Source organism: Pleuronectes platessa, chromosome 1 (genome assembly GCF_947347685.1).
Source record: "Pleuronectes platessa chromosome 1, fPlePla1.1, whole genome shotgun sequence".
Classification (NCBI taxonomy): domain Eukaryota; kingdom Metazoa; phylum Chordata; class Actinopteri; order Pleuronectiformes; family Pleuronectidae; genus Pleuronectes; species Pleuronectes platessa.
In genome coordinates, this window is record NC_070626.1 from 33,292,221 (window position 1) to 33,311,174 (window position 18,954).

Consider the following 18,954-nt stretch of genomic DNA (forward strand, 5'->3'; position numbering starts at 1 on the left):
CTGCAAATCAAACGGAAGTGGTCTTCCTGTTGACTCTACGTATGCACGTACGTCATGACGCTCCCCTGCGACGTCAAGACGTACGTGCGTACGTCCCGCGTCATATCTTCCAACTCGACCGCTACTTCCTGGTTCCAGACTCCTGCCGCTGCTGAGAACCGTTACCCGGAGACAAGCGTCTGTTCGCGGCCACACACTCACCGGTCCCCCGCTCCCACAGTGCGGAGCTGGAGCTGCGATGGCGCCATGAAGAAGACCGAGAGCTGCTGCTGGGGACAGGTGATTTACCACTGGAGACTCAGACAGACAGACAGAGACAGAGACACAGACAGACAGAGACACAGACAGACAGACAGAGACAGAGACAGAGACCGAGACTGAGACACAGAAAGGAAATATATATATATATATATATATATATATAGAGAGAGAGAGAGACAGACAGAGACAGACATAGAGACACAGACAGAGACAGACACAGAGAGGATATATATATATAGAGAGAGAGAGAGAGAGACAGACAGACAGAGAGAGACAGAGAGGAAATATATATATACACAATATACATAGAGAAAGAGAGGGAGAGAGAGTTAATTAACAAGGATTATATATATATATATATATATATATATATATTTATATAGAGAGAGAGAGACAGACAGACAGACAGACAGACAGACAGACAGAGATAGATAGATAAATATATAAATAGAGAGAAAATAGATAGAGATAAGTGCATAAATAGAGAGAGAGATACTTTAGTGATCTTAGTGACTTTAGTGATTCATGTTAGCCTGATATTTATCCTGAAGTTAGCTTATTGTTTGCTTAATGTTAGCCTGATATTTAGCCTGAAGTTAGCTTATTGTTTGCTTAATGTTAGCCTGATATTAGTTTGTTGATAGCCTTATGTTAGCTTGTTGTTAGCCTTATGTTAGCCTGATATTAAACTGATATTATCCTGATGTTAGCCTGGTTCTATGTTAATGTCTGATGTATACTGCTTATTACTTTGTTTTATAATCTTACTGTTTATTGATTAAATTGTCTTATTTTTAAGCTTCTATTGAAATTGCACTGGCCTGGAGAAACACTCCAGGCCAGTGGATCTTCACTCTCCACTGCACAGTTATGCTGTTTGGTTAGAATGACAATGAAGTTCTTGAATTGAATTGAACGATAGCCTGATGTTATCTTAATTTTAGCGTATTGTGAACCCGTCTGTGCAGAGGACCTCCCGCTGTGTGGTGAGCATTTGTGAAACCAAAACTCTGGATAAACTCGATGTTCCCCGGAGGTCATGTCTGAAAACGTGAACATAATGAACCAGAAAACACTTTTCATCGAAACCTAAGAGATCTCCAGTTGGTGTTTTGCTGCGTTGCTGTGTGGTGTAGTTGTGTAGTTGTGTAGCTGTGTGCAGGGCTGTTTCATAAAGTTGTCGTCGTCCATGCAGACAGTCGTACCTCAGTGTTCCAGCTGAAGTTGTGCTTGTGGTTTTAAAACTGTTCTGTGTCTCTCATGAGAATTCACTCTCACTCTGTGGAGCTGTGTCCTCCTGTTACTGAGCGATTTGAATATTTAAATTCTCGGCTGCACGACTTAAGTTAACAGATGAGTTTCTTACTTTTCTTTCTACTGTGGAACCTCCAACTCTTCTCAGTCGCTCTGCCGTCGTGTTCCTCTGCTCAGTGCTGCTAGCGTGTCCAAAGAAAAACAACGCAACCTTTCTGACCTGCTTTATTAATAAGTCAATCCAACAGTGAGCGCCCTCTGCTGGATCATGAGGCAAAGTACTTCCGATTTCCTGTTCAAATGCATGTTTGAATTTCCAGTAAAAAATGACAGCCATGAATTTTCCTAATCTTGGTTCCCACGCTAAGCAGTGAACATGTGTCTGTCAGCAGTGTGGAGGCCGGAGCCGGGCCCAGCCTGAGGCGCAGCCGCCGTGGTGATGGTGTTGAACTCAGGTGACGTCTTCATGGATCCGGTCGAGGGTGAACGTGTTGGGAGGAGCGGGGACGTGTTGGAGCCAGATGTCCCAGCAGATCCACGGAAAACCACCAGCGGCTCCGCTGCAGCGACCAGATTGTCGGCCAAGAGTAGCAATGTAGCCAAGAAGGAGAAGGTGTCCCACAACGGAGTCCCAGCCCAGTCCACCAGCAGCCTGGTAGAGAGGAGGTCATCCTCATCGTTAAAAGGTGGGGCCACGGCCAGACCCCCGCTCCGCCGGCCCCTCAGCCTGGATATGACGCCCCAGCGCCTACGAGCCTCTCAGGAGCAGATTGTGGACAGGCGGGTCCTGAAGCCTCCTTGGCGCAGCGGGTCTGTGGTCCCCTCGCCCCCGGCACGCAGCCTGACCAGCCCCAGCCTGGGGGCCGGCGGCTGGATGCGGCGGAGTGAAAGCACCTGCTCAGTCAACTACTCCCTGGGCTACCGGGCCAGCAAGGGGCAACTGCGACCTGCCGTGTCACTGCCCCACATAGCCAAACAGGTGGGGGGCACGACGCTGCCCCCCTCCACCAGGCCCTGTTTGCTCATTGCCCTCAGACCTCTGAACTTGGAGCAGGAGAAGCAGATGTTCTTTGAGTCCGACTACAAGTACGAGCCTCAATTTGAGTATGCCCAGCCTGAGCCGAGGAGCATGCTGGAGAAGTACCAGGAGGGCTCGGGCCTCTTCCTCCAGCAGGTGGGGCTCATCAGGTTCAACACCTGAGACACCATGATGATGATGATGATGATGATGAAGGTGATGATAAGGATGATGACTTCTCTGTTTCTCTGCAGGCCATTGGAATCATGGAGTGCGTCCTGAGGAAGTTTGGCTCCTACGAGAACTTTGAGGAGGTGACGGGTGGTAACGTGCTTCCTAAGTGTCAGGTCTGGGCGGCTGTACGTAAATACCTGCAGAAAGAAGGCTGTGTGGGAGAGGTGAGTGCACAGACCCCAGATCAGCGTGGCTTTAACAAATCACCACAGAATGACGCTGCCTCTGGATCCTCAGTTTCATGAGTTCTCACAGAGAAACTCATTAAAAACATTTTTTACTTTCAATCATTTAAAAATCTGAAAAAGCTAAACAGCTGATCAATTTATTTCCTGCACAGAATCTCAGAAATGATGACGATAATAAAAGCCGTTTTTCATGTGCATAAGATTTTCTCTTTTAAAATGATGTAGATTAGAGAAAAGAACCAGATGTTGATGTTAAAATCTTAAGTAAGTTTCTACTGATGTATGAGTTTATATATAAACACAATATATACTCATACATTGTAGAAAGTGAAGGACTCCATGTCCATAGCGTGAAGCCAATGAGGAATTGTCTAAAACCTGTCTTCTGTGGACTGACCAGCAGGGGGCGTCATTTTCCTGGAACGTGTTTCCTGAGATTATCTGTCAGTGTTTGATGATGAGGTGTCACCAGAGATGAAGATGATGAAGATGATGAGCACGATGTTGTGTCTGTGTGCTTGTGTCTTCAGGTGGTTGTGCGTTTGTCTGACGAGCTGCTGTCTCAGGCGGTGATGGTGGTGGAGAGCTGTCGTCCCACTCTGACCATTAACCTGGCGAGGGCTCGGCAGCACTGGCTGGAGGGGATGCTGCGACATGAGATCGGTACGCTGCCGCTCACGCTAGAGGCCTCAGGACGCCGTGTCCAGAGCCTCAGGGGAGGGGGCTCAGGGGGGGGGGCTCAAAGGAGGGGCCAGGGGAGGGGCTGAGGTAAGGGGTTCGGAGGAGGAGCTCAGGGGCGGGGCTCCACTAACCTGTGTGTATCTTTCTTCTGGGGCATTTGTCCTGATTGGTTCTCCTTGGTTTCAGTTATAGGACCCATATTAAACCCATTCTACCACAGGTGATCTGGTTCCTTGGGGTCTTAATGAAATGTCGATAGCATATTTTGGTCAAAATACCACAAGGATCATTTAAAACAGAGAGCTAACCGGGCTGGTGGAGCCCGGTTAGCGTTAGCTTGTGAGCTAACGCTAGAGTTAGCTTGTGAGCTAACGCTAGTATTAGCTCGCTCGTCCAAGGCCATGTAGTGAGACTCCCTACATGGGCATGGTGTGACTATGAGGTTTATTTCAGTCGTAATCCCAGTGGACGCACTCCAGCGTATCGTCTCTGTCATAGAGGAACCACAACAAATCACGGGAGCTGTTTTCTTCCAGAGCTTTTGGGACGTCGACATGTCAGATACCAAATTAACGTGTAGAAGCTCTACATAAGTAGAATTTAATAATTTGTCCCCTTTAGGTGATAATTCAGACGACAGTTTGCCTCCGAGCTTCAGTGTCAGTTACAGCAGGACACAGACACAGTTCCATAAAGAGGAAGAATCACAGACGGTCAGTTAGAAGTGATCACTTCCTCCAGAAGAAACCACCAACGCTTCCACCTTCATTCTGTTCACATACTAACTGGAGCTGTGCCTCATTAGGACCTATGCTGCAGCCAGACACCAGGGGGCGATCAGGACACCTTGGCTTCTTGTCACGTCGTCCATCTTTGTCTCTGGTGTCTCCTCAGGGACACATTACCTACGAGGCGTCAACAACCAGCTGCAGCCGTGGGCCACCTCGGACGGGAGGAAGCAGTTCGGACTCAAACCGGCGAACCCCACGGAGGAGGGCCTGGCCAGCCTGCACAGCGTGCTGCTCCGGAAGCAGCCGTACCTCTGGAGGGCCGCGCTGCTCTACTTCACCGTGCAGCACGCCGCTCACATGAGCTTCACACAACTCTTCACACACATCGCACAATACGTCCAGGACCCCGACGTGCGCTGGGAATACTGCCTGAGAGCCAAGAGGGGACAGACGGACACCTCGCAGCCAGGTGGGACACACACACACATACATCCACACACACACACACTAACACATACACACTCACACAGGCACACACATTAACTAAGACACACACACAAACTCACAGAAACTCACTAACACACACAAACACACTAATACACACTCACACACACTTACACAGACACACAAACACACTTACAAACACACTAACAAACTAACACCCCCCCACACACACAAACTCACTCAAACTTTTATTCTCCCTGTGTCGCCTGTTGTCGTGTGTGTCCTGTGTTGTGTGTGTTGTGTGTCTCTCAGGTTGCTTCAGCAAGGATCAGGTGTATCTAGACGGAATTCTTCGGATTCTTCGGCATCGAAAGTCGATCGACTTCAAGATGTTGACGTGTTTAGGAAAGGTCGGTGTGAATGATTGTTTCTCAGAATAACACAATGAACATCTGCACCACACACACACTTTGTGACCTCCGCCCACTAACCGTCCTCTTCCTGGTCTCAGGTGTCCTACGAGGACGTGGAGCGGCTGAGACACCTGGCCGTGCTCCAGAGGACCAGAGTCCCTCACTTCATGCGAGACCAGGAGCGTTACCTGCAACATCTGGATCACATCGTGGCCGTCAACGAGCTGGACGACTCCGCTCTGCAACATCTGCTGCCGTGACGTCTGGGCAGCGTCTGAAGCCGAGAGGAGGACGACGCCCCTGAAGGATGCTGGGACACCGACTGGGTCACGTGACTCATTGAGTGTCATGTGACATGTGGGCGGTCTTTGTCAAACTTGAATGATACAAACAAAAAGGGACGAACACACTAACACCTCTTAGCTACATGTTCACTTTCGTCTAATGCATGTCCACAAGCCCCGCCCCCTTTACTCCCACTATAACGTTACCTCAACACTGCGGAGCTACAATGTAATAAACATAATATCCACATTTCATGTACATATTTAAACCTACATAATCACACAGGTTTTTTACTTTGACAGAACAAACTGAATGTCTCTGCTTTAGCTTTATAGCTTCTTTTATAGTCCCCGTTTTTTACGCCTTAGATTATTTGCATTTGAAAAAGGACACCAAGGACACGTGGACCACGTCCCACCCCGAGGAGCTGAGGACAGGAACCTTTCAAATCTTCCATTTGTCCCTGGGAGCTTCTCAAATATCAGTGTTATTAAAGCCAGTGGAGTTATTTCTGTGAGGTCAGAGTCCTTGGTGCCCTTTAGAGATTTGAATATCAATATGCTTCTGTGATGTGACCGAGCTCCCGCCTCTGCGCAACAAACGCTTTTTATTTTGCAACGTTAAAGGAACAGTTCAGTGTTTTGGGAAACGTGCATCAGGGTCAGTTTGCTCATGGACACTCAAGCAAACGGAAGGAGTCAGGGATCGAACCGGCAGCCTCCTGGTTTCTACCTCCGGAGCGACACCCAACTCTAATGTGACTCAGTGTTTAGTTTGTTATTCTGTCAAGTCAGATCCCTGCTTCAAATCAACCCTGATCAACAGCGCCCCCTGCAGCCAATCATGGTGATTCTACACACTGGTCTCAATTTGTTGACTGGGTCGTACCGCTGGTTATTACCCATGATCCTCTGCTTCCTGACCCTGAAGACTAATCCACCAAACTCAGTTCAGAATTCTTCATGTTTTAATATAATTAATATTAGAGATAAACTGTGGTTTTTGATAAATTTGTAACTGATCTCAGTTCAGCTTCACTCTTAGTCTTCTCCACCAAGAAGTTGAATGAGCACATTTCCCAAAGTGTCAAACTGTTCCTCAAACGTACAGAAGTGCCTGAGTGGCATCTTTTCTAAAGCGCCCGACTGGCTGGGGGGGGGGGGCCTTCGATGGGTGAACAGCTGCTGTAGTTAGACGTGTATCTGTTGCTGCTTGTTACTGTTTGTGACTCATCATGTCGGTCGGGTGTGAGCAGCATCAGCAATGACTCACTGAAGAAATCACACATTTGTTGAAGTCGCCAGTTTGTAACTTCAAAACCTCGACTGAAATGTGAAGCCCTCTTCTTTGATGCATTTTGAATCCATGGGTTTGAGGGAGAGCCCTCGTCTGAGCTCAGCGGCTCCGCCCACTCGCCTGAACCACTGCACTCACTGTCTGTGACGCACGAATGTTGCACAAGTGTTTTATGTTCTGGGAAATTTCCAGTTTATTTATTAAAAGTGCACAAGGTGAATGAGCTCTGTGGTGATTTTGTTTCATGATGCATCAACGATCATCACATTAACTTTCATGTGTCAATGATTCTATGATAAAAAGGGTTGAGTTCGTTTCTCCACCTCCTTCAATTCAATCAAACTTCATCACACACTCAAATATCACTTCTTTAAATATCATCTTTCCCATTAAGGCTCAGTGATCATTGTCTTGGCCTGAAAACTCGATCAAGTAGAAAAGTCAGAATCAGGCTCACGTGGACCTAAATTAAACTGTTTAAATCTGAAAATCCTCATTAATCAAATAGTTTGGGCTTAAAAATAAAACTGCAAGTTAATTGAACACAACTACTTTTATTCTGAAAAGAAAACACGTGTTCCGTTAAATTACAGGTTTCTGTAGAAGTTAAAGTTCAATTCAAAACTTTAAACGGAATGAAACTAAATATTTCTTCAGCAGCATTTATATAAAAGATGAATTAACCAAATCAAGGAGTTTTTATTCTTCACTGATCTGAGCTGATGGGTCCGACTGACACATTGAACCATGTGACACCACAGACACACAAACATTTACAAGTCAAACATTCTGGGACTTTTGTGAATCAAATGAAAAAAGTCTGACACTGGAGTTTAAATAAAAACGGTTTATTCTCTTTCAATATAGCTTTTGTTCTATCCATAGCAGAAAAGAGCCTCGGTGCCTCTCAGTGCTAAAACCTGGGACTGGAGCTCAGGTCACTGTCGGAGTGACCACAAACGTTTTTACAGCGACGACAGCGGCTCGATACGGATCCAACAACAGTCACTTAGCTCATTTTAAAAACAGGGGTGTGTTGGGAGGAGGAGGAGGAGGAGGAGGAGGAGCGTTGGGAGTCAGATCTATAGATCTGATTTATTTGCGACTTGGACCGAGCGGCGTAGTTTCCCCGGGCTTTGTTTTTTGTGGAGACATTTAATCTGTGCATGGTTCTGTGTGTTGACATCTTACTCCAGTATGGCGGTTGATGTGGAGGCTTCTGCCACGAAAAGGTCACAAGTTGAGGTAACAAAGATTCTTCCTGAAAGCACGAAGGGAAAAAGGAAAAATCATCAACCGTCAGATAGAATGATAAGAACTGTGTTTCTGATCAAAGTTCATCACAGCATCAAAGATTAAAACAACACGATTAGAGTTTCTTTAAAATAATTCAGTGATCAATAAAAATGACTCAAGTCATGTTGTTTAAAACAGTGACTTTCAGTTCAGTGTGTGTTGTGTGTGTGTTACCTGCTCTCTGCTCATCATGTTGCATTGGAGCTGCTTAATGCCTTTGTGCCGTCGGTGTTGGCGTTTGCGTGTTCCTTCACCACAGGATCTGATGGACACACATCAGCATCAACACCTTCACTTCAACCACCACGTGTAGATTCAGACAATCAGATCGCTCTTTTAACAGATGTTTTACAATCACAGACGTCTGCTGTTAATGAGTGTGGGGGGGGGGACCTACAGAAGTACGGGTGCTGCATGGCCTCGGCCGCCGTCAGCCTCTGCTGGTGGTCGTAGCGCAGCAGCTTGTCCAGCAGGTCCAGAGCCTCTGGACTCACCAGGTGCTGGTTCTCTGATTGGATGAACTGCTCCCAACGCTTCCGTGTTTGTCTGAACACAGAGAAACTTTAACGTGACTGAACCGAGTCCAGCTTCCTTCAGCTGCTAGTGAATACTGACGACTGGACATTAACCCCAGTAAATAACAAAGCCTCCCAGGGAGTCCTGAACATCACCAGGAGCCGGAAACTACAGCAGATACATTATTATAAAGTATATTCTGAATATTATCAATAATATCTGTGCTTTGAAACTCCTTCTGTGGAGGAGAAAAGCATCCTCTCAGTGGAAGGAGGCAAATCCACGATCAAATGAAAGAACCTCAAGCTTCGTGTACAAGACTCATTCAGTCAATACTCAAGTATGGTTATTGATTAATATTCATGTTCACAAAGTCCCAACTCAGATTCACTTTTTCTTCAGATTAAAATGATGAGTCCTTCAGTAAGAAGCTCCTCCAGGAGGAGCTGGTACTCACTGTCCCAGCAGGTCTTTGAAGCGCGTGTCCAGCTCTATGTGATACTTGTGCAGGTAGCCGAACAGCTCGTCGGTGCCCAGGACCTTAGCGATGCGGACCAGCTGGAAAACAAGACGCAGCTTCAGGACAGGAAGGAAAGTTGTAATATAAGTAGAACTGATCAAAACCCAATGAGAGGAAATTCTTCTAACTGAGCTGTGGAGGCTGATCGGTGTTTATTCTGAAGTGTGACAGTCAACACAGACACACAGGACTCAACCTGGAACATGGATTGTTACTGTGTCATTTGTGTTTAGATGCAACACAAGTTGTGAGGAAGCGACAGTTTATGATGCGTTACCTGATCGTAGTTGTCCTGGCCATGAAAAAACGGCTCTTTCAGGAAGATCATGCTGGCCAACATGCAGCCCAGACTCCACATGTCCAAACTATAGTCATACATCTGGAAAGAAACCGGAGAATCAACACAGAGAAGCTTTGAACCAGACGAGGGCGGAATCACTGGAGCAGCCGGTACCTGATAGTCCACTAGCAGCTCAGGGCCTTTGAAATAGCGAGACGCTACCCTGACATTGTATTCCTGAGCGGGATGGTAGAACTCTGCCAAACCCCAATCTATGAGACGGAGCTGCAACGAAGACAGAACAGACAAGGTGAGACTTCCTGTCCTCAACCAAGAGGAGACACTCAACCTAGAACCACAGTCCCATGTGAGGATCCTGTCCCAGGACACAGGGACAAAAGATGCTGATGAACTTTGATGTGAGAAGACAGCGTCGAACATACACTGAGACGTTTAGCAATGTTTAAAGGATTTCTACATAAGGAAGTGGAAACTAGTTGTATTTATAATAAACCGTCTCTGGTGCTTGTTGAACTGGAAACAGCAGCCACATGAATATTCACTTTCATGCAAAGACCTTGATGAAAACTTTCACACCAATTCTATCACATGCATCCTTCACGTTGTCAGAATAGCTTAGCATAAAGACTGCAAGTGAAGGGAAACAGCTAGCCTGACACTTCCTATCCAGCTCTAGACAATAAAGTCTCTAAAATGATCATTATTGTCAGTAAAATAAATTCCTTGATTTGAACACCTAGTCAATATACTGGAGATAGATGTGTTCACGTTCACTTACAGAATACAAGAGGACTATGGTGACTGAACCACTTCTTAAAACAAAGTCAAACCAGTAGAGCGCTGGTACCTTTCTCAGCTGGTGGTCGATCATCACGTTGTGGGGCTTCACGTCTCTGTGCATGATCCCCATACTGTGACAGTAGTCCAGAGCCTGAGGGGAGAGACGCACACGTGTTGAGACCATCACCGGTTCTGTTTCCAGTCTGAGCAAACTTCAGGAATCAGGACCAAGCTGTTCAATCTTCTTCAGTAAATAAAAACAGCCCAAGATCTTTCACAATAAACAATAAACCTTTGTTTACTTTGAAGTCAACACAACAGTTGGTAAATTGGCAACTATCAAGATAATCAATGACTATTTTAATGAGAAACATTTTCTGCTTCCAGCTTCTGAATGTGATGATTTCATGCAACATTAAACTGACATGATTCTTCTGGAGCAACAAGCGCACACGTGATGAAACTGGAGGTTTTACCTTGAGCAGCTCATACATGTAGAATCTGATGTCATAGTCTGTCAGCTTCTGGTAAAGCTCCTGTCAAACAGATCAGAGTCGTTACGTCAGCTGACAGCAGCAGGTTTCTACACATGTACATCAACTGGAGGGTTAATAATGGATATCAATAAGTTTGCATGGATGGTGACTGCTGCTAGTCCTGCATGTGTGATGTCGGCCAAACAGAAAGTACCTTAAAATCTGTGTTATTGATGCACTCAAAGACAAGCGCTGGTGTTCTGGACTGCAAAGAGAGGACAACAAACTTAACTGAGGAGAACAGCAGGAGGTCATTACGCACACGTCACACACACAGTTACAAGCATGACTGGATTACCGCTGCTGACATGCCGACGTGCAGCTCGGGGCTCCGCCCACTCACCACGGGGTCTTTCACTGTGTCCACCAGGCGGATGATGTTGGTTCCTCCACGCAGGTTTTCAAGAATTTTGATTTCCCTTTTGATCTTCTTCTTCTTGACGGGCTGTGAACAAAGTGTTTGAAATGATGATCCACATTCAGGGAATAGAGGAGCTTCACGGTTCTATGATGTTCTTTAGGCCTTTTATCTACTGGTGAGCTGATGGTGAGCTGAGCTCTCTGCTAGATCACCATTCAGACGGTCCACTGCTTCTTTAAGCTGCAGATGTACTCGTGAGAAGTGTGATTGTGGTGAATTTTGTTCTTAAACCGACTTGTTGCCTCCAGGAGAACCTTTGGACTCGTGGAGGTTTCTCCTCTTTGCTCTCTCATTGAAGACAAGAAGACGTACCACCGGTTCAGACTCTTTGGCTCTAATCACGAAGCTCCTGACACGTCGATCAGGAGAACCCGAACGTTGACTAAAAAAGCCCCTTCATTTCAAAAACCCGACATGAACTCGGTCCAACTTAGAAGAGCGAGGCAGCAACTCACCTTGAGGATTTTCACCACCACCTTCTCATTGTTGGTCACATTTATGGCCTCGAACACTTCACTGTACTTCCCTCGACCCAGTTTACGAACCAGCTGATAATTGTCTTGATTGCTGAAGAGAAGGAGCAGAACCAATTAGCAGAAACTACACAGTGAGTCCGGTTCAGTGTAAACACAAGAATGAGGAAACTCATTCTAATTATATTGTAATCTTATCTGTTTCTTCAATGAACCAGCTAATTGATGAGAAGACCGATTGTGAAAGATGTTTGTGTAAAGTTGAGATTTCTTATGGCTGCTTAATAAAAAGGGAAAAGATGAAACCAGCGAACATTTGACTCTTCACCTCAATCTACCTCCGCCGACTCTTCACCTCAATCTACCTCCGCCGACTCTTCACCTCGATCTACCTCCGCCGACTCTTCACCTCGATCTACCTCCACCGACTCTTCACCTCGATCTACCTCCACCGACTCTTCACCTCGATCTACCTCCACCGACTCTTCACCTCGATCTACCTCCACCGACTCTTCACCTCGATCTACCTCCACCGAATCTTCACCTCGATCTAGCTCCACCGACTCTTCACCTCAATCTACCTCCATCTGAATATACCTCCACCGACTCTTCACCTCAATCTACCTCCACCGGCTCTTCACCTCAATCTACCTCCACCGGCTCTTCACCTCAATCTACCCCCACAGACTCTTCACCTCAATCTAGCTCCACCGACTCTTCACCTCAATCTACCTCCATCTGAATATACCTCCACCGACTCTTCACCTCAATCTACCTCCACCGGCTCTTCACCTCAATCTACCTCCACCGGCTCTTCACCTCAATCTACCCCCACAGACTCTTCACCTCAATCTAGCTCCACCGACTCTTCACCTCAATCTACCTCCATCTGAATATACCTCCACCGACTCTTCACCTCAATCTACCTCCACCGGCTCTTCACCTCAATCTACCTCCACCGGCTCTTCACCTCAATCTACCCCCACAGACTCTTCACCTCAATCTACCTCCACCGGCTCTTCACCTCAATCTACCTCCACCGGCTCTTCACCTCAATCTACCTCCATCTGAATCTACCTCCGCCGACTCTTCGCCTCAATCTACCTCCACAGACTCTTCACCTCAATCTAGCTCCACCGACTCTTCACCTCAATCTACCTCCACCGGCTCTTCACCTCAATCTACCCCCACAGACTCTTCACCTCAATCTAGCTCCACCGACTCTTCACCTCAATCTACCCCCACAGACTCTTCACCTCAATCTACCTCCACCGACTCTTCACCTCAATCTACCTCCATCTGAATATACCTCCACCGACTCTTCACCTCAATCTACCTCCACCGGCTCTTCACCTCAATCTACCTCCACCGGCTCTTCACCTCAATCTACCCCCACAGACTCTTCACCTCAATCTAGCTCCACCGACTCTTCACCTCAATCTACCTCCATCTGAATATACCTCCACCGACTCTTCACCTCAATCTACCTCCACCGGCTCTTCACCTCAATCTACCTCCACCGGCTCTTCACCTCAATCTACCCCCACAGACTCTTCACCTCAATCTACCTCCACCGGCTCTTCACCTCAATCTACCTCCACCGGCTCTTCACCTCAATCTACCTCCATCTGAATCTACCTCCGCCGACTCTTCGCCTCAATCTACCTCCGCAGACTCTTCGCCTCAATCTACCTCCACAGACTCTTCGCCTCAATCTACCTCCACAGACTCTTCGCCTCAATCTACCTCCACAGACTCTTCGCCTCAATCTACCTCCACAGACTCTTCGCCTCAATCTACCTCCACAGACTCTTCGCCTCAATCTACCTCCACAGACTCTTCGCCTCAATCTACCTCCACAGACTCTTCGCCTCAATCTACCTCCACAGACTCTTCGCCTCAATCTACCTCCACAGACTCTTCACCTCAATCTACCTCCACAGACTCTTCACCTCAATCTACCTCCACCGGCTCTTCACCTCAATCTACCTCCACCGGCTCTTCACCTCAATCTACCTCCATCTGAATCTACCTCCACAGACTCTTCGCCTCAATCTACCTCCGCCGACTCTTCGCCTCAATCTACCTCCACAGACTCTTCGCCTCAATCTACCTCCACAGACTCTTCGCCTCAATCTACCTCCACAGACTCTTCGCCTCAATCTACCTCCACAGACTCTTCGCCTCAATCTACCTCCACAGACTCTTCGCCTCAATCTACCTCCACAGACTCTTCGCCTCAATCTACCTCCGATGACTCTTCACCTCAATCTACCTCCACCTCAATCTACCTCCACCGACTCTTCACCTCAATCTACCTCCGCCGACTCTTCACCTCAATCTACCTCCGCCGACTCTTCACCTCAATCTACCTCCACAGACTCATCAGCACATTAAACGTGTGATTTGTGACGTTATTATTTTCACAGCAATTTCACCGTGTAAAACTCGTAATAATCGGTTCGACTTGATGCAGCTCTGACTTAACGTGACGCATGCTGGTCCTAACACAAGGCATGCTGGTTTCAACTTTTGTGCGAACTCATCTGGCACTGCAAAATGTCACATGACCTTAAAACACACACATATATACAGTGGATATAAAAAGTCTACACACCCCTGTTAAAATGCAAGGGTTTTGTGATGTAAACAAATGAGACAAAGATAAATCCTGTTTGAACTTTTTACACCTTTAATGTGAACAATTCAGTTGAGAAACAAACTGAAATCTTTTAGGGGGAAACTAAAAATAAAAAAATAAAATAATGTGGTGTGCACACCCTCTTATAAATGGGGATGTGGCTGTATTCAAAATGAACCAATCACATTCAAACTCATGTTAAATAGTAGTGAGTACACACCTGCCATCATTTACAGTGACTCTGATTAATCCTAAATACAGTTCAGCTGTTCTAGGAGGATTTTCCTGACATTCTCTTAGTTGCATCTTACATCAAGAGCCATGGTCAGCAGAGAGCTTCCAAAGCATCAGAGGGATCTCATTGTTGAAAGGTATCAGTCAGGAGAAGGGTACAACATAATTTCCAAGGTATTAGATAAACCATGGAACACAGTGAAGACTATCATCATCAAGTGGAGAAAATATGGCACAACGGTGACATGACCAAGAACTGGACATCCCTCCAAAATGTATGAAAAGACAAGAAAACTGGTCAGGAGGCTTCAGAGAGGCCGACAGCAACATTAAAGGAGCTGCAGGAACTTCTGCAAGGACTGGCTGTGAACTACATGTGACAACTATCTCCTGTGTTCTTCATATGTTTGTGCTGTGGGGCGGGGGGGCAAGACAGAAGCTTTTCTTACCAAGAAAACATCCAAGCCCGGCTAAACTTTTTAAAATCAAACATGAAGTCTCCAAAAAGCATGTGGAAAAATGTGTTATGGTCAGAATTTTCTGGCCATAATTCCAAAAGGTTTGTTTGGCGCAAAAACAACACTGCACATCAGCCAAAGAACACGGTGCCCACAGTGAAGCCTGGTGGTGGCAGCATCATGCTTTGGGCTGTTTTACTTCAGCTGGAACAAGGGCCTTAGTCAAGGTGAAGGAAATTATGAACAGTTCAAAAATAACAGTCAGTTTTGGCACAAAACCTCCAGGCTTCCGTTAGAAAGATGAAGATGAAGAGGAATTTCACCTTTCAGCATGACAACAACCCAAAGCACACATCCAAATCAACACAAGCATGGCTTCACCAGAAGAAGGTTCATGTTTTGGAATGGTCCAGCCAGACCCCAGACCTGATTCACATTGAAAATCTGTGGGCTGATCTGCAGAGGGCTGTGCACAGGAGATGCCCTCGCATTATGAAAGATTTGGAGCCTTTTGCAAAGAAAAGTGGGCAAATATTGACAAGTCAAGATGTGCCACGCTAATATATTCCTACCCCAAAAGACTGAGTGCTGTAATAAAATCAAAAGGTGCTTCAACAAAGTATTAGGTTTAGGGTGTGCACACTTCTGCAACCAGGTTATTGTAAGTTTTCTATTTTTTATTTTTCCCCCTTAAAGATTTCAATTTGTTTTTCAACCGAATTGTTCACGTTATAGGTCACATTAGAGGTGGACAAAGTTTGGACAGGATTTATCTTTGTCTCATTTGTTTACATCACAAAAACCTTGCATTTTAACAGGGGTGTGTAGACTTTTTATATCCACTGTACATATACACATATATATATTTGATTGAAGCTACATAACCAGACATTGTATCTCGTCGGGTTCAGGTCAGGCTCACATAGTTGTGGCTGTGACACATTCTAGCTGCAAAGTTTTTTCCTCAGTAATGAAGAAATAACATTAATAGATTTGCAATTTTTTAACTGATGGTTTTTCAACATTTGATCTCAAAACCTGTTCATCCAGATACTTCTGTCAACAAAAGGAAGTGTACCTCCAGTTTGGCACATGTGCGTCATAGTCCCAGTACTCTCTGTTCTTCTGTGTGTTGACGTCGGTGTACACCCGAGCCTTGCTGCTGGCCGGCGTGGATCCGGGCATCGCTAGCTTTGAGGCTCCGTGTCGAGGACCTCCTGCAGAATACTTCTCGGCTCGATACTGGAAGGAAGCGCAGCGACTCTCCAGAATACGTGGCTCTAAGATCCCACTGCCGGTCTTACCATTGGCTTCGGCTGCTTGTGGCCTCAGGTGAAAGGCGTCCGGCCGTTCTGACGCAGATGTGGTGCAGACCGACAGAGCTACGAGGATCGAGTGTGAGAAGCCCCTGAGCAGGATGTTGGGCAGGATGGGATGAAGAGCCGCCAGCTGCAGAGAGATGAAGAGGAACCAGTTTAAAGCAAGGATCCAGAAACAATGAAGTCTGAACAGGGAGTTAGAAATATTTACTGAATGAATGACATGATAATTAAAAGGTAATGACATTAATGGAAAGAAAAAGAACTGAAATGTCACTGTGTGATCTCAATCAGTTTCACTCAGATCAGATTAATAAGCTTTGTATGAACACATGTTAAACATGGAGACAATAATCAAGAGAACAAACCACCAGTTTGTGACAGTCTCCAGTCTTTTTTAAATCCCCTCAGAGCAACAACCTTTTCCAGAACTCACAAACCTCTCCTCTAGTTCCCGACTGTAAAAAGCTCTTTCCTCACACCGGCCACGGTATGATAAACATGGAGGCTGCTCAGAGCTCAAGATTTATTCTATCGTCTATTTAAACAAACTGAATAAAGAAGCTTTTTATCTGCTCTAAACATAAACCGCTGTTTATACTAAATGAACAGATAAACACCACAATCTACAGACAGATACAAGTCTGAGTCCTGTCAACATTTCATTTTCTCCATCTGGTTCACAGGACACAAGAGTAAACTCATAAACCAGCTGATCTACATTCAGAGTTTGACTTAGTCACCGTGTAAACACAGAGAAACACTAAGAAACATTAACAATAAGAAACACTAAGAAACATTAACACTGAGAAACAATAAGAACCAATAAGAAACATCAAAAAACACTAAGAAACACTAAGAAACATTAAAAAACACTAAGAAACCTTAAGAAACATTAAGAAACACTTAGAAACACATGAGCGTGTGACAGGTGTGGTGGTAAATCCCGTTCCCCTGGCAGAACCAGAACTCAGACCCGAACCTGTGTCACGACCCGGGGCCTTTTCCAGCCGCTGCACGGTTCCAGTTACACTCCATTTTAAACTGGTTCACATTAACCTGACTGGTTATCGACCAGTTAGCTCGATAATTAACCCAGTCTGCGAGCGGGAGCATCACGAACGACGAGTTAATCTAAAGCTAACTAGCTAGCTGCTAGTTGCGCTGACCTAGCTTACTTAGCATCAGATCGAATGCTAAATCTCGAGCCTCCTCGGCCGCACAGATGAAAAATCTCCCGTGAGAAATGATTTAATTCAGATTGAGAATCGTCTTCAGGCTGCGGACGCTCCGGAGGCGCCGAGAGGAACCAGATGGAGAAGCAGTAAGGAGGCTACAGCTAGCCGGCTAACCTCAGCGCAGAAACACCGGAGCTCAGAGGAAGCTAGCTCGTTAGCACCGGCGGGACGTTTCTCTCCGCGTAGCACCGAGGCTCCAGCGGCTCCTGGGTACCTGAAGAGCCGGGGAACAGCCACTCACTGTGGGATCAGCTGCTGCAGGGTCGAGGCTGGAGCTGGAGCCGGAGCCGGAGCTTCGTTAGCGGCAGGATGATCTGCCCTCTGCGGTAAACATCCCCCGGAAGTGAACCCGCAGCCTCGGTGACCTGACAGTGGTTCACAGCGGGTGGTGGTTTATATTCTACATATACTCTATACTCTATACTCTATATTCTATACTCTATATTCTATACTTTATACTCTATACTCTATACTTTATACTCTATACTTTATACTCTATACTCTATACTCTATATTCTGCATTCAAGATGCTATACTCTATATTCTGCATTCAAGATGCTATACTCTATATTCTAAATTCTAAACTCTATACTCTAAACTCTATACTCTATACTCTATACTTTATACTCTATACTCTATACTCTAAACTCTATACTCTATACTCTATACTTTATACTATATACTCTATACTCAAGATTCTACACTCAAGATTCTAAACTCTATACTCTACATTAAGATTCTTGACTATATTCTATATTCAAGATTCTATACTCTATATTCTAAACTCTATACTCTATATTCTAAACTCTATACTCTATACTTTATACTCTATACTCTATATTCAAGATTCTAAACTCTATATTCAAGATTCTAAACTCTAAACTCTATACTCTATATTCTACATTCAAGATTCTAAACTCTATACTCTACATTCTACATTCAAATCTCTATATTCAAGATTCTATACTCTATATTCAAGATTCTATACTCCACATACAAGATTCTATATTGAGATCCCTTAATCTATATTCTACACGTGGTAATTCTATTAAAACACAACATGAAGCTATTTGTTAAGACCTGAGTTGTGGTAAGAACCTGATTTGAGCTTGTTAAGTGTTTTAGTATCATGCTGCAGTTTAACATAAGTTTCACTGAACTAATCTTATTCTACAGGGAATTCAATGATTGCATTTCTTTATCAAGCCAAGAACTGAAACTGCACTTTTATCAGAAAATGATCGTTACGTGTTCGTATGATCAATCGAACATTTGAGTAACTTTTAACCCCCCCCCCCCTTTGATTAGAAACAGCTAGGAACTCAACAGTGACATCATTGTAAACATCACAGAATATGACACTGTCCTCTAGGACTCATATTTTTCAGTTTCCTGATATTTTTATAGACAATAATC

The 18,954-nt window shown here is 45.4% G+C and overlaps 2 protein-coding genes across 6 annotated transcripts; one reads left to right on the top strand and one right to left on the bottom strand.

Annotated features, from left to right (window-relative positions):
• LOC128456715 (microtubule-associated tyrosine carboxypeptidase) lies at positions 1 to 7,025 on the top strand. 2 transcript variants are annotated; one of them, XM_053441139.1, is made up of 7 exons: positions 1 to 279; positions 1,905 to 2,689; positions 2,788 to 2,931; positions 3,486 to 3,618; positions 4,531 to 4,836; positions 5,124 to 5,221; positions 5,323 to 7,025. In XM_053441139.1, the coding sequence occupies exons 2-7, from the start codon at positions 1,955 to 1,957 to the stop codon at positions 5,482 to 5,484; spliced, it is 1,578 nt and encodes a 525-aa protein (XP_053297114.1). In that variant the 5' UTR covers positions 1 to 279; positions 1,905 to 1,954; the 3' UTR covers positions 5,485 to 7,025. The 2 variants fall into 2 exon arrangements, with proteins under 2 accessions (XP_053297114.1, XP_053297028.1); XM_053441053.1 differs by having other exon boundaries at positions 1,908 to 2,689.
• Positions 7,026 to 7,637: 612 nt separating this feature from the next.
• LOC128456842 (casein kinase II subunit alpha') lies at positions 7,638 to 17,884 on the bottom strand. 4 transcript variants are annotated; one of them, XM_053441342.1, is made up of 13 exons: positions 17,780 to 17,884; positions 16,060 to 16,430; positions 11,631 to 11,742; positions 11,053 to 11,199; positions 10,909 to 10,959; positions 10,695 to 10,754; positions 10,286 to 10,369; positions 9,592 to 9,702; positions 9,415 to 9,516; positions 9,075 to 9,175; positions 8,499 to 8,647; positions 8,276 to 8,363; positions 7,638 to 8,066 (listed from the first exon to the last, which is right to left on the bottom strand). In XM_053441342.1, the coding sequence occupies exons 2-12, from the start codon at positions 16,164 to 16,166 to the stop codon at positions 8,290 to 8,292; spliced, it is 1,098 nt and encodes a 365-aa protein (XP_053297317.1). In that variant the 5' UTR covers positions 16,167 to 16,430; positions 17,780 to 17,884; the 3' UTR covers positions 7,638 to 8,066; positions 8,276 to 8,289. The 4 variants fall into 4 exon arrangements, with proteins under 4 accessions (XP_053297317.1, XP_053297400.1, XP_053297484.1 ...); XM_053441425.1 differs by having other exon boundaries at positions 17,753 to 17,878; XM_053441509.1 differs by having other exon boundaries at positions 11,098 to 11,199; positions 17,653 to 17,869.
• Positions 17,885 to 18,954: the final 1,070 nt, after the last annotated feature.